This window comes from Microcaecilia unicolor, chromosome 1 (genome assembly GCF_901765095.1).
Source record: "Microcaecilia unicolor chromosome 1, aMicUni1.1, whole genome shotgun sequence".
NCBI classification, from domain to species: Eukaryota; Metazoa; Chordata; class Amphibia; order Gymnophiona; family Siphonopidae; genus Microcaecilia; species Microcaecilia unicolor.
Genome location: NC_044031.1, coordinates 645,691,254 through 645,704,780, shown reverse-complemented (window position 1 = coordinate 645,704,780; position 13,527 = coordinate 645,691,254). Strand labels below are relative to the sequence as shown.

At 45.4% G+C, this 13,527-nt stretch overlaps 1 protein-coding gene across 1 annotated transcript in view; it reads right to left on the bottom strand.

Annotated features, from left to right (window-relative positions):
- The window catches only part of CD6 (CD6 molecule), a 67,692-nt gene that overhangs the window by 24,411 nt on the left and 29,754 nt on the right, over positions 1-13,527 (bottom strand). The window contains exons 4-6 of the mRNA XM_030191147.1: positions 8,061-8,369; positions 4,845-5,144; positions 2,012-2,092 (exon numbers count right to left, since the gene is read on the bottom strand). Coding sequence (XP_030047007.1) covers positions 2,012-2,092; positions 4,845-5,144; positions 8,061-8,369 — 690 coding nt within the window. The remainder of the gene's footprint in view (positions 1-2,011; positions 2,093-4,844; positions 5,145-8,060; positions 8,370-13,527) is intronic.

Genomic DNA, 13,527 nt, shown 5'->3' with positions numbered 1-13,527 from the left:
CTTGATGGGCCTTTGGTCTGTCCCAGTGTGGCAATACTTATGTACTTAGGCTGCAGACTGCATGTTTGATAAGCATGTTCTAAGGTGTTCTTCATTCTTTAGTGCTGACAATTTTTCTATCGTTCCCCATCTACATTATCTTCTAGGCTCCATCCTTAGGACACAGAAACCAAAAGGTGAGTTTTATTGGGCACACCAGGGACCAGGTGATAGCTCAGTTACCACAGCATGTCTCAGGGGCAGCATGACCTCCCCAGTCATTACAATATATCATACAGGGTTTAATGGGAGAATACAACTAAAGGCCGTAATAACAAATGCAACAGTGTCAAAATGATCCAACCCTTTGCTCTCCCAAGATCCCTAGCTCTATCTATGTGCCTAATGCTCTCTCTCATCTGTCAGGGCTCCTGGTCTCCCATTCTTTCTCTCACCTGTCAGGACTCTCAGGCCCAAATGCATCAACCAAACGTAAAAAAATCAAAATCGTAAAAGTACTTAGCGAATTTTAAAAAACGAAGAATGCATTAAAAAAACAGCTCAGAAATGTTCGGTGCGGTATTGAAAAGTACAAGGTATCATACGTCCGTAATCCCCGTCGGTAAAAGGCCCCTAAAGCATGCGCAGAGCAGCCAAGCGTTATGCTGGCTGCTCTGTGCATGCTACTGTCAAAACAAAAAAAAGCAAACACATGGCTCCCAAAATAAAAACAAAACTCAAAAAAGGACCGGGAGGGGGCAAAGGCGCTCGTCAGGAGCGTCCTGTTTGAACGGCCTTGCCCCCCCACCCCGTCCGAGGTCAGCACTGCTCCCCGCATTATAAATTTAAAAAGCAAAATGAAGAAATCCTTACTTTAGAAGCCCCGGCCGGCCCCCCTCCATTCCTCTGTACTCTTCTGTCAACCCCACAGCTCCGCCTCCTGACTGACACCCTCTGCCCTGTGCCCCGCCTCCTCCGCGGGTCCTCGCCGCCATTCCCCCCCTCCATCGGGCCCCCCTCCTTCTTACCGGGCCCGTGCAGTGCCTCTCACCTCTATGTGAAGGCGCTGCACGGGCAAGAAGATCAGCTGACGCCTCTATCTTCCATTCTTCCTTTGCGTCTCTCTCCTTTTGGGCCCGCCCCCGTCTGACGTAAGTAACCCCATGCAGCGCCTTCACATAGAGGTGAGAGGCGCTGCACGGGCCCGGTAAGAGGGAGGGGGGCCCGATGGAGGGGGGGAATGGCGGCGAGGACCCGCGGAGGAGGCGGGGCACAGGGCGGAGGGTGTCAGTCAGGAGGCGGAGCTGTGGGGTTGACAGAAGAGTAGAGAGGAATGGAGGGGGGCCGGCCGGGGCTTCTAAAGTAAGGATTTCTTCATTTTGCTTTTTAAATTTATAATGCGGGGAGCAGCGGCGACCTCAGACGGGGTGGGGGGGGCAAGGCCGTTCAAACAGGACGCTCCTGAAGAGCGCCTTTGCCCCCTCCTGGTCCTTTATTTTTTAACTTCTGGATTACTTGCAGAGGGAGCGGGGAGCAGCGGCGACCTGGGGCGTCAATAAAGGACGCCCCTGGCGCGTGTTTTCACCCCCCTTGTTCTTTTTTATTTTAGTTCTACATTAGAGTTTTTAGCCGGAGAGCCCTTACGAGAGGTACAGACCTCTCATTAGATTTCTCTGCGTTTTCCTTCGTTAAACCAATCGGAAACGTTAGTGCATGTCATTTCAAAAGGGTTTCTACACTAATTGCTCATCTGCATTCCATTTTCGTTAGCTGCTACGGTCCTCGAAAAATGGGCTTTAGTACATGAAACGGTTGGCAATTTCTTCAATAAAGGGTGGTTAAAGGGTTGTTAAAGTTTTGTGCATCTGGGCCTCAGTCTTCTTACCTGTCTGACCTCCCAGTCTCCTATGCTCTCTCTCACCTGTCAGGATTCCCAGTCTCCCGTGTTGTTTCTCACCTGTCAGAACTCCCAGTGTCACACGCTCTCGCTGCCTCACCTGTCAGAGTGCTCACATCTCCCTTCATCTCTCACCTGTTCTTCCGTGGATGGGTCTGGAAGTCATTTCTTCAGTTCCTTCCATTGCAACTGTCGTACTTAATATGCCCAAAGACCCTGGAGAGAGAAATTAGACTGTTTCACAGAAGCCTTACAGAGAAGAAGTAAAAAATACAAAGGCAGAGAACTAGGGAAGAAAGAGAGATGAGGAAGGAAGCCCAAGGCAGGAAAGCAAGATCATTAATAACAAGGGAGAGGAGATAAGGAGAAAGTATATTTAGAAAGGGTGGTGTATATTGTGACTCAATATTTAATAGACCAAGGCACCTAAAATTCCAATTGGATATTGTCTGAACCTCAGTAAATGGTTGCAGCTTGAGCCTGCACCCCTTGCCCCATAGACTCAGTTATACCCACCATAAGGGAGGCCAGGCTTCCTGCTTTGTTCAAAACACTCCTGTTTTTATGAAAGTGTCCTATGTCCTGCCTAGGCAAGAACAATTGTTTTGCCTTACAATTTAGCCATGTACAAAACAAGAAATTAGGCTGATTTTCTTATAAGTATGGCATGAATAGACAGATGTGGGACTCTTAAGATCCTAGTGAAAGGAAGGGTATTAAACATACATACATACAGTGGTGTGCTGCAGCGGGCTCTGACAGGCTCACGAGAGCCATTTGTTAAGTTTTTAAGAATTTTGGGAGCCGGTTGTTAAAGTAGGCCTCCCCATGGCTACTTTAACAACTGACTCCCAAAATGTGGGCTTGGGCCCCCTCCTGAATTCTCTTTTACTTTGCTGGCAGTGATGCTGGCCCCGCCAGCCAAGTAAATAGACTGCTGCTGCTCCCTGCTCCTTGTTTCTGACTCTGAGCATCAGGCTGGGGCTTTTCATGCAAGCGCAAGAAGGTTCCATCATGCTGCTCAGAGCCAGAAAATGGTGGCAGTCCTTTTATTGGCTGGTGGGGCTCGGCAAAGGTATGCGTAGCGTGCCCGCACAAGGGAGGGGAGAGAGAGGCATGTATTCACCCCCCCCCCAAAAAAAAAAAAATTTCAGGGCCAGCTATGCCCGGAGAGAGAGCCCGTTGTTAAAAATTTACCAGCACACCCCTGCATACATACACACATACATACATATATAAGGGGTGCAGATGGTATGAGGTATCATCACCCCCTTCCTCCTTTCATTTAATCTTCACTTCTGTCTTTCTTACTCCATTCTGCTCCTTTCAAGCTCTTCCCCACCACAACATATCCTTCTCCACTGATTCCCTCCCATTTCTCTCTTCCAGCCCCCAGGCTCTTCTGCATCTCCCCCTGTCCTTCGATTCCTCTCTTGCCTTCTTAGGTGCTTCTCCATCTTCAATTCCTCTCTTGCCCTCTTAGGTGCTTCTCCATCTTTGTCCTTCCTCCCAATTCCCCAGGTTCATCTCCTTGTCTCTCTTCTCCTATTTTCTTTATAGCACTGTACCCCTAAGTTCCTTTCTTCCTGGTTTTTCCCAGTTTCTTGGGGCACACTATTATGAACCGAGTAGTGGCAGGTCAGCACTGTGGATACACAGCATCTACTCTCTTTCCTTTCAGTGTTGATCTTTCCCTATAGTATATATACATCCATTTTATCCAGTAGCAGAAAAGGATGAGGAGAAGCTGCCACAAAGATGCTTGCCATCTTCCCACACAGCCAGCATTGCCAGTGATCTTTTGACCAAGGAGAAGACAGGGTGCATAATGGTCAAGCTTCAAACCATGGTAGTGTATGTGGAATGGTTTTTACCTGTATTCTGGGATGTCAGTCACCACCCTACCCACTGTTCTTAACTAAGGGCCCTAGGCCTGCATACTCTGGGCCACATATTCATCCTACTCCACTCTTCTTAAAATTCAATGATAGAGGGGTAACATTAGTGATGTTCTCATAGGAGGTGAATGCTCAGAAAACCTTTGTTTTTACTGTAAAATAAGTCATAGTCAAATTGTCTGTGTACTGGAAGACTAAATGTCAAATCCAATAGGTGCCAATTTACTAAGTGCCAGGAGGGAAGCCAGTCCTAATTTTGAACTTATATTGCCAGTGATTTTGAACTTATATTGCCAGCCTCTGATTCTACTGAAATTAGTGCTGTTATTCTAATAATAGATCAAAATAGGGCTGTCAGAAATACAGGACAGGACCAAAACCTCCCTCCTGGAACTGGGTAAGCTGGCAGCAAACAGTTATTGCATCAGTCTTGTGAGCTTACTGCAGAATGAATGCTGAGTTATCCTGAATTTTCACTCAAAATAATGTGACCTTAATAATGCACATGAAGAAGCTTAAATGCTCATTTTCAAAGCACATATACTTAGGAGCATAAGAGTAGCCATATTGGGTCAGACCAATGGTCCATCCAGCACAGTATCCCGTTTCCAACAGTGGCCAATCCAGGTCACAAGTACCTAGCAGAAACCCTAATAGTAGCAACATTCCATGCTACCAACCCAGGGAAAGCACCAGATTCCCCATGTCCATCTCAATAACAGACTATGGACTTTTCCTCCAGGAACTTGTCAAAACTTTTTTTTTAAACCCAGATACATTAACCACTGTTACCACATCCTCTGGCAACGAGTTCCAGAGTTTAACTATTTTTTGAGTGTAAATATATTTCCTCCTATTTCTTTTTAAAGTATTTCCACGTAACTTCATTGAGTGCCCCCTAGTCTATGTGCTTTGAAAATAAGCCTCTTAGAACCCATATAAATGGTATTTTCCAGAACCAATTTGCAAGCATAAATACTTCACATTTTGCACATTTCATGGGAAAGAGTTGTCACCTCTCTGACCCTGTCTCATAGCGAGTGAAAGAGCTCACCGGGTCCATGCGTTACCTGTGCAGATGAGTCCCACTGCGGCAGACTGGCCACACACATGTGTGTTGTTAAAGAAGTGGCTGCAGTCCCAGGGCGAGGTTACATTCTGTTGACACAAAAAGCTTATCCTGCCTGGGAGAGTGTGCTGGAACTGAAGTTGCAATACCGCAGCCCCACACCCTAGGAAGTGGCACAGTAAATCCCTATCATCTGGGTACCAGACGGCGTCGCACACGGTCGCCCACGTGCCCTGGAAAAACACTTCTGCACGGCCAGCACAGTGGTCTTGCCCGCCAGACAGCCGCAGCTCCCGGTGCTCTGTGGGGAGACGGAGACCCACAGTGAATGTAGGTAGGGTGCAGCATGGCCAAACCCTCTGAAAACCCCCATCTGCTGCTGTTATTTCAGTGTCATGTGGGAGTCATAGTTCTGAATCAGAAATACATTTCCATGCATGCACTGAAGTACAACTTGACCCGATTCGGCCGTTCTTTAACGGTGGCATAGAAGAGTAGCCTAATGCAGTGGTTCCCAAACCTGGTCCTGGAGGCACCCTAGCCAATCAGGTTTTCAAGGTACCCACAATTAATATTCATGAGAGAGATTTGCATGCAGTGGAGGCAGTGCATGCAAATCACTCTCATGAATATTCATTGTGAGTATCCTGAAAATCTGACTGGCTGAGGTGCCTCTAGGACCAGGCTTAAGAATCACTGGCATAATAATTAGAGCAACTAAGAGCAAGGAAAACCAGGGTTTGAATCCTTCTTGTGATCTTGGAGAAGACACTTAGCCCTCCATTGCCTCAGGTATCAACTTAAGTGGCGATTATGTAAGTTGGTACCTCTATAAGGTGCTCCAAAGTCATGAAGTGAGAGCTTATTCTATATTGGCATCTGAGTGCCCAGACACTGTTACAGAATATTAGTATAACCCAATATTGGAGCACCTTACATTTAGGCACCCGCAGTTACAGCAGCCATAGACCTGGCATAACTGCGGGCACCTAAATGTGGCAAGGACCCATGCAACTTTCAGTATTCTGTAACTTATGTGAGTAACTGGGAGCTCCACCTATTTCCCAACCATGCGCCACCCACATGTATGTCCCCTTGCAATTGAACACTATGGGCGTTGAATATTTGGGTCTTTTAGAGCTGGCTAACACATAATAAGTTAATTTTCAGCCCTTGACTGCAAAAGCCAAGACTCTTAAAAATAGGACTGCTATTTATGTGGCTTGATTTAAGCGGTTCACTTATGTGGTGAGGGGCTACATATTACCACTTAACCCAACTCCGCCCCTGGAACACCCACAAGATAGCTGCTCTTGAATTCGACACTAACTGGTCATTTTCAGCAACGATAACCAGTTAAGTTCCGCTGAAAATGACCGGATAGCCGCTAACGAGAGATATAACCAGTCGGCAGCTGTTTCCAGTCAGTTAAATCGTTTTGAACATCAGCTGGCTACTGTACACGAATGCAACTCACCTTGAGCTACTACTGAAAAAGGAATGAGCTGAATCCAAAGAAATCTACAAATATAGCAGATAAAACCGAGGGTCCAGCTGGGTTCCAGCTACTCAGAGGAAGTAGAGAGTAGGGGCAGGGCAGATAGATTGTTCAAATTCAACATCTGCTAGTGCAATGTGATGTAAATAGAGAAGAGAACCCTAAATTATAGCTACACAAAGCTGGGTTCCACATTTGGAGTCACCACCCAGGAAAATAATCTAGGTGGCATTGTGGACATTACATTGAAATCTTCTGCTCGATGTGCAGCAGCAGCCAAATAAGCAAAGGAATGGAAAATAAAACAAAGAGCCTGATATTCAGACTGTGGGAGGCAGTCCACATAAGTGCCTCCCACAATTATGCACATAACTGCCAATATAGAATTCACACTTATCAGGCTTCAATATTGTGTTTTCAATCCCTAGAGACAGGTAGGCTCCCTGGAGACCTGCAGAGCTTGGCTGTCCCTCACTATTGAAAATGTGGTAGTGAAATAGCACCTCCCACTGCAGGGACGGCCCAAGACAGTCTGCTGCCTGTGGTGAGGGAATGGTCTGCTGTCCCAGTTCCGCTCCTCTCCAGCTGTGCTCTGCCCCCCACCCCTGGCTCCGCTGCACTCTGCACTCCCTCCCCAGTCTGACATCTCCCCTCTTGTGATTTGAACGCACTTCTAACAGACTTCATCGAAAAACATCTAAAAATTGGTTTTGAAAATACCAATTTGGACGTTTTTGTGAGAAAAACGTCCAAATGCAGATTTATGTCACTTTTTGGACATTTTTCTCTTTTGAAAATGAGCTCCATAGTTACACACATAAATTATAGAACACTATGATTTATGCACATTTTAACAATCTAGGAGTCAATATTCAGCCAGCGGTGGTGAGTGTTTTGCTGACTGCCGCTGGCATCATTCCTTGTCTGGGCTTCAGCACTGAATCTTTTTTTCTTTTTTCTTTTTTTTGAGCCAGCTAACACATAACCAGTTAAGTCGATATTCAGAACTTAATCGGCCAGGTTAATGGAGGCAGTGTATGCAAATCAAGTTCATGCATATTCATTATGGATATCCTGAAAACCTGACTGGCAAGGGGTACTCCAGGACTGGACTTGGGAAACGTCTTGTCTAGCGCATAAAGATTGGACTGTGATTTCTGCAGTCACATTTCTGCACTATACCTGGCCGGTTAAGTTCTGAATATCGGAACTTAAGCAGCCAAGTACTGACTCCGCCCCTGGAACAGCCCCAACATAGCCAGTTTTCATATAGGCACTAACCAGTCATTTTCAGTGAAGGTAACTGGTTAAGTGCCACTGAAAATGGCCAGATAGCAGCGAACAGCGATTTAAGAGATCAGCGGCCGTCTCTGGCCGGTTAAATCATTTTGAATATTGACCGGCTAGTCACAAGCTCTGTGGTTGGAGTAAGTAGTCACACCTGCTTTGCTAATATTTTATACCAGAAAGTAGATGCCTGCTTTCCTTTTAGAAAATGGTCTCCAGTTAGGTGATTTCTTGGATCCTATAAATTGGTGCTCCTTTAAAGAATTAGCCTCATTAGGTCAGAGTTTGTTTTTCACGCCCATGCAAAATATGCACTTTGGAATTTTAGGTGCCCAAGCCTTGAATGTTTTAAAATGCAAACTAATCCAATTTTAACTTGAAGAGTAAAACAGCGTACGGAGAACAAGAGACACCTTGCAAAGATGGACTGACCTGAACATATTACACCTGCGTCTTCCTTGTGCCCGCAGTCATGGTGCTCCTCAGCAGGACAGTCCCAGATATGAGATTCATTCCCAGTGCAATTCACTTCATCCATATAGATGGGGTCCACTCCTTTCCCAAAATGGGAGGCTCCCAGGGCATCGAGTGCTGAGCCACACCTGAGCTGACGACATACAACATCAGCGTCATGCAGGTCCCAGGAGTCATCACAAACTGTTCCCCAGCGACCGTCAATTTCAAATTCCACTCGACCTGCACAGCGGCTGCTGGTACCTACCAAACGCAGCTCCCGGTGTGCTGGAACAAAAGGAGAGATTGTGACAAAAAGATGAGACAGACAGGTAGAAAGAGAGAGAGATTGTAAGCTCTTTGAGCAGGGACTGTCTTTCTTCTATGTTTGTGCAGCGCTGCGTATGCCTTGTAGCGCTATAGAAATGCTAAATAGTAGTAATAGGAAGAAAGAAACAGAATGTGTCAGAGACAGAGGCAAGGAAGGAGAGAGTCAACAAGAGGACACAAGAGACAGAAGTGGAAAAGGAGAGAAGAACAAAAAAAATGCTTAGATTTGCAGTAATTAAAAAAAAACATTGTGTTGATAAGCAGGAAGGGCAGTAGATTAGTAGAAGATAAGTCTATCTACTGTATCTGTAGTCCCCCCAACATTTGATGATCATCTTAAGGTGCTCAACTTGGAAGTAATGGAATGTTAAAACCCTCTGCTCAGTGTGCTGCGGCGGCTAAGAAAGCAAATATAATATTTGGAGTTATTAGGAAAGGAATGGAAAACAAAATGAGGACATTATAATGCCTTTGTATCGGTCCATGTTGCGACCACACCTCAAATATTGTTATCAATTCTGGTCACCACATCTTGAATAAGATATAGTGGAATTAGAAAAGGTACAGAGAATGTGGTAAAGGCGGTTAGCTTAGCGGGGTTTTAAAAAGGTCTGGATGCCTTCCTAAAGGAGAAGTCCATAAACCATTATTAAATTGACTTGGGTAAAATCCACTGGTTATTTCTGGGATAAGTAGCATAAAATGTATTGAACTTTTGGGGGATCTTGCCAGGTAATTGTGACCTGGATTGGCCACTGTTGGAAACAGGATGCTGGGCTTGATGGACCTTTGGTCTGTCCCAGTATGGCAATACTTATGTACTTATGTTTGCTTTCTTGCCTGACTGTGCACAAACATGATTCCTCTCCCAGAGGGGCAAATGAAGAAAACCATCAGTAGAAGTGTGCAGTTACCATGAGAGGTGTATGCACAGTGTTACTGGGCACATACTACACCAAGGGTTTCAATGCAGAAGCTAACTCCCGCAGTACAAATTGCACACAGTATATTAAAATGAATGGTAATGAGGTACCATTAGGTATTGCTCCACAATGCACAGAAGATTCTGGGGTTTTAACGTGTGCACAAAGTAAGAAATTCAACACCAGGGTCATGGCAGTGTAGAAGGGTTAATCGAGAGAGGACGTAATGACAGATTGTTCTTTTTTTTTCCTTTTTCTTCTGTGACTATAAGGCAAGTGCCTTCAATTTTGAGACAGAACAGGAGGCAACAGTTCTGGGCGCATGTCTGAAAAAACTTAAGTACCAGAACACATCTGCGCATAAATATTAGTCTCGCAAAAATTTTAGGTGCAATACATTTTTGCAAGGCTAAAATATCTAGATATAGATATATTGTGATAAATATAGGACATGCCTCGACAAGACCTAGCCACAGTAGGGAGCTCTTATGGTAGAAAAATGCTGTAATGGCCCAAAGGGAGCCACTAGAGGGTGCTCAGGAGTAGAAGAAACCTGCTTAGAGGGGTAGCGACCACTAGAGGGCATTATAATGGTGGAAGCCCTTGTATTATTTAGTAGAGGCCACTAAAGGGAGCCCTACCTCGACGATAGCCCCAACACATAGCTGGGGACAGGGAGGGGCGGAGGTTACCCTTGTGCTAAGTTAAAAGGGGAGGGCCCATGGCAGAAGAAAGGAATAGTTCCCTTCAGAAGATAAGCCCATTGGATAAGGCTACCTTTTCCAGACTATAGGAAGAGCCCAGGAAGGGTGGGGTTGGTAGGAAGCAGCCCTTTAAAAACACCTTTTCCCAAGAAGAGAGGAGAAGGAGCCCTGCAAGAAAAATGAAGGATGCCAAGTAACTGGGGAAGGAGCACTGCAAGAAGAATGAAGGATGCCAAGTGACTGATAACTGGAAACTACAGGAAAGGATCCATAAAGACAGGCTGGAAACCCCGGGGCTTGGACCCCATAGGAGAATCCCTAAAGAAAGACAAGGTATTTACCTGAAGTTCAGAATAATAGGAAGGTAAGGAACTTAGATTGGACCACAGTGTGGAGGAAACACTGTGAGTTTTGAACAGTGCAGGACAGGATTGTAAAGTTGAAGTGAAGAAAAATCCTGTCCAAGGGGTGGTGGCTGTTTTTATATGAGACCCTCATCTCCCAGTTGAGGACTCAGATGAAGAGAGTGTAATGAATTGTTTGTTGAAAGAAGAGTAACCCCTACAGAGTGGTTAAAAGAAGTAAACTGGAGTAGATTTGCATTTGGAATGGTTAATTTGCATATCCTGGGAAGATGGCTGAGTATTGTATAACTGACCCACACATTCCCCAATGGAGGGCTCAGTGCAAGAGTTCTTGGTACAAGAAGAATACCCCTTCAGAGTAATTAAAGTATAGCCCGTGAGAGAAGATTTGCCTTCTGAGTGGTTAATTTGCATATTCTGTGAAGCCTGTTTGGCAAGTGCTATTCTTCATACGAAGCGCCAGGTGGTACAAGAAGGGTAACAGAGCTATGACATGTTACTGGGGAAAGACTGGGGGGATGTTGGATAAAATAACAGATGTCATGATTATTCACCCTGAGTTAAAGGGGAACCTTGCAGATTGACTTTGAAAGTGAACTATGGATTCATTTTCTTGTGAAAGAGTTTAGGCTCCCTAGTGTTTTCTGTTAAGAAGAAGAGAATGCTACATGGTCATCTCCTGGTAAAAGAGAGGAGGAGCCTATTGTAGTTTCCACCACATTTCTCTAGATGGGTGGGAATGCTGTCAGGAGGAACTTCAAGATGCCACTTCCTGTTGAAAGGGGTGAACGTTGCAATATACGTATATGCAGAACTATAACTTTTGTTCTCTTTGGAGATATACACAGCAAAGCTTCTCTCACTGCTGGACCGTTGTGTAGACATATCCAGCAGGGTTTCTCTGATTAGCATGCAAGTACTGTATGTTTTGAATTTGCATTTCATTAGCAGGCTTTTACTTTGTGCCTTTCTGCATTGACCTCTAGAGTCCTAACCAGTCAAAGCAGTGGAAGCACTACCTAATGTTTAGAGCTGCAGATTGGGAACTAGGATTCAAATTACAGAATGATATGTGGACAAAGTTTGTCCCCACTCCCTTCCTGCCAGCTTAAATGACATTCCCTCTTCCACATGATGAAACCGCAGATTTCATCATCCACATGGATGACAAAAAAGGTCTTCCACACTACACTAGTTCCATCATTTTTGATAGAGGAGTGTGGTAGCCGTGTTAGTCCACTCTTAAGGTTATCAATAGAAATCAAACAAAATAAAACATGGAAAAGAAAATAAGATGATACCGTTTTTATTGGACATAACTTAATACATTTCTTGATTAACTTTCGAAGGTTGCCCTTCTTTGTCAGATCGGAAATAAGCAAATGTGCTAGCTGACAGTGTATATAAGTGAAAACATTCAAGCATTACTATGACAGTCTGACAGGGTGGGTGGATGGGGGTGGGTCGGAGGTATGCATGGGGACATCAAAGCATATCATTGATATTCTAACAGGATGGGTGTGGATAGGTGAGGGGTGGGGTTTTGATAAAAGACAATTGCTTGCTTTTGTACGAATGACATTTTGTACTGTTGTGGGGACAGAGTAGGGATGGAGTTTAAGTTTGCAGAGATGGAGACAAACTTTGTCCTTGTGTCATTCTCTAGATCAAATCTCTCCCACGAATTTTCCTAATGATTGGACAAGTCATTTCACCCTCCATTGTCTCAGGAGTAAAATGCATTGCTAGATTTACTAAAAGACTCTACCATGTTACCAGGTGTTAAAACATATTAACGAGCATTATTGACCACAGGCCTCATTTTATGCAATACTACTACTACTACTACTACTTAACATTTCTAGAGCGCTACTAGGGTTACGCAGCGCTGTACAATTTAACAAAGAGAGACAGTCCCTGCTCAAAGAGCTTACAATCTAATAGACAAGTGAACGGTCGGTCCGATCGGGGCAGTCAAATTGGGGCAGTATTAACAGAAGAAAAAAGTGAGGTCCAAAACAAGAAGTCCAAGGAGTCCAAAGGTGATAATGAACCACTTCTATTTACTGAGGTTATAATCAATGACATTTGCAGCTGGAAAAATACGACTCGACACGGCTGTGTTTCAACAGAAATACCTGTATCAGGAGTCTAATACACTAAAATGTTGTGTATCACCATCCAAGCAGAGCTGGATTAAGGCATAGGCAAAGTAGACATGTGCCTTGGACCCAAAGGTTTAGGGGGTCCCTGTCAAATGTGCTCAGGATTTAAGAGGCTAATGTTAAATACTAGAAGGAGGAGGAGGAGTGGCTTAGTGGTTAGAGCAACAGTCTTGCACTCCAGAGGTGGCAGGTTCAAATCCCACTGCTGCTCCTTGTGATCTTCTTGGGCAAGTCACTTAACCCTCCATTGTCTCAACTACAAACTTAGGATGAGAGTCCTCCTGGGACAGAGAAATATCCAGTGTCCCTGAATGTAACTCACCTTGAGCTACTACTGAAAAAGGTGTGAGCAAAATCTAAATAGGATTGCCAACATCTTTTCAGGATTAAAAAATTTTGTAAATTACCTGTCTCAAGGCTAGAAGGATGGCTAAGTGTGTGGATATTTTTCATAGTTTAGCCCAGGGGCGTATCTGCGTGGGGCCTCAGGGGCCTGGGCCCCCGCAGATTTCGCCCTGGACCCCCCTACCGCTGCCAACCCTCCCCCTCCGTTGCTCGCCTACCTTCGCTGGCGGGGGACCCCAACCCCCGCCAGCCGAGGTCCGCGTCCTCCTGCCGCTGCCGGCTGCCTTTGGTCCTTTCATTCTTCCATTGAAGCTGGCGCCGACGAAAGTTTCTTTTGAGTCTGACGTCGCTGCACGTTGTACGTGCAGGACGTCAGACTCAGAAATTGTTTCTGAGTCTGACGTCCTGCACGTACAACGTGCAACGTGCAGCGACGTCAGATTCAAAAGAAACTTTTTCGTCGGCGCCAGCTTCAATGGAAGAATGAAAGGACCAAAGGCAGCCGGCAGCGGCAGGAGGACGCGGACCTCGGCTGGCGGGGGTTGGGGTCCCCCGCCAGCGAAGGTAGGCGAGCAACGGAGGGGGAGGGTTAGCAATGGCAGCGGCTGGGGGGA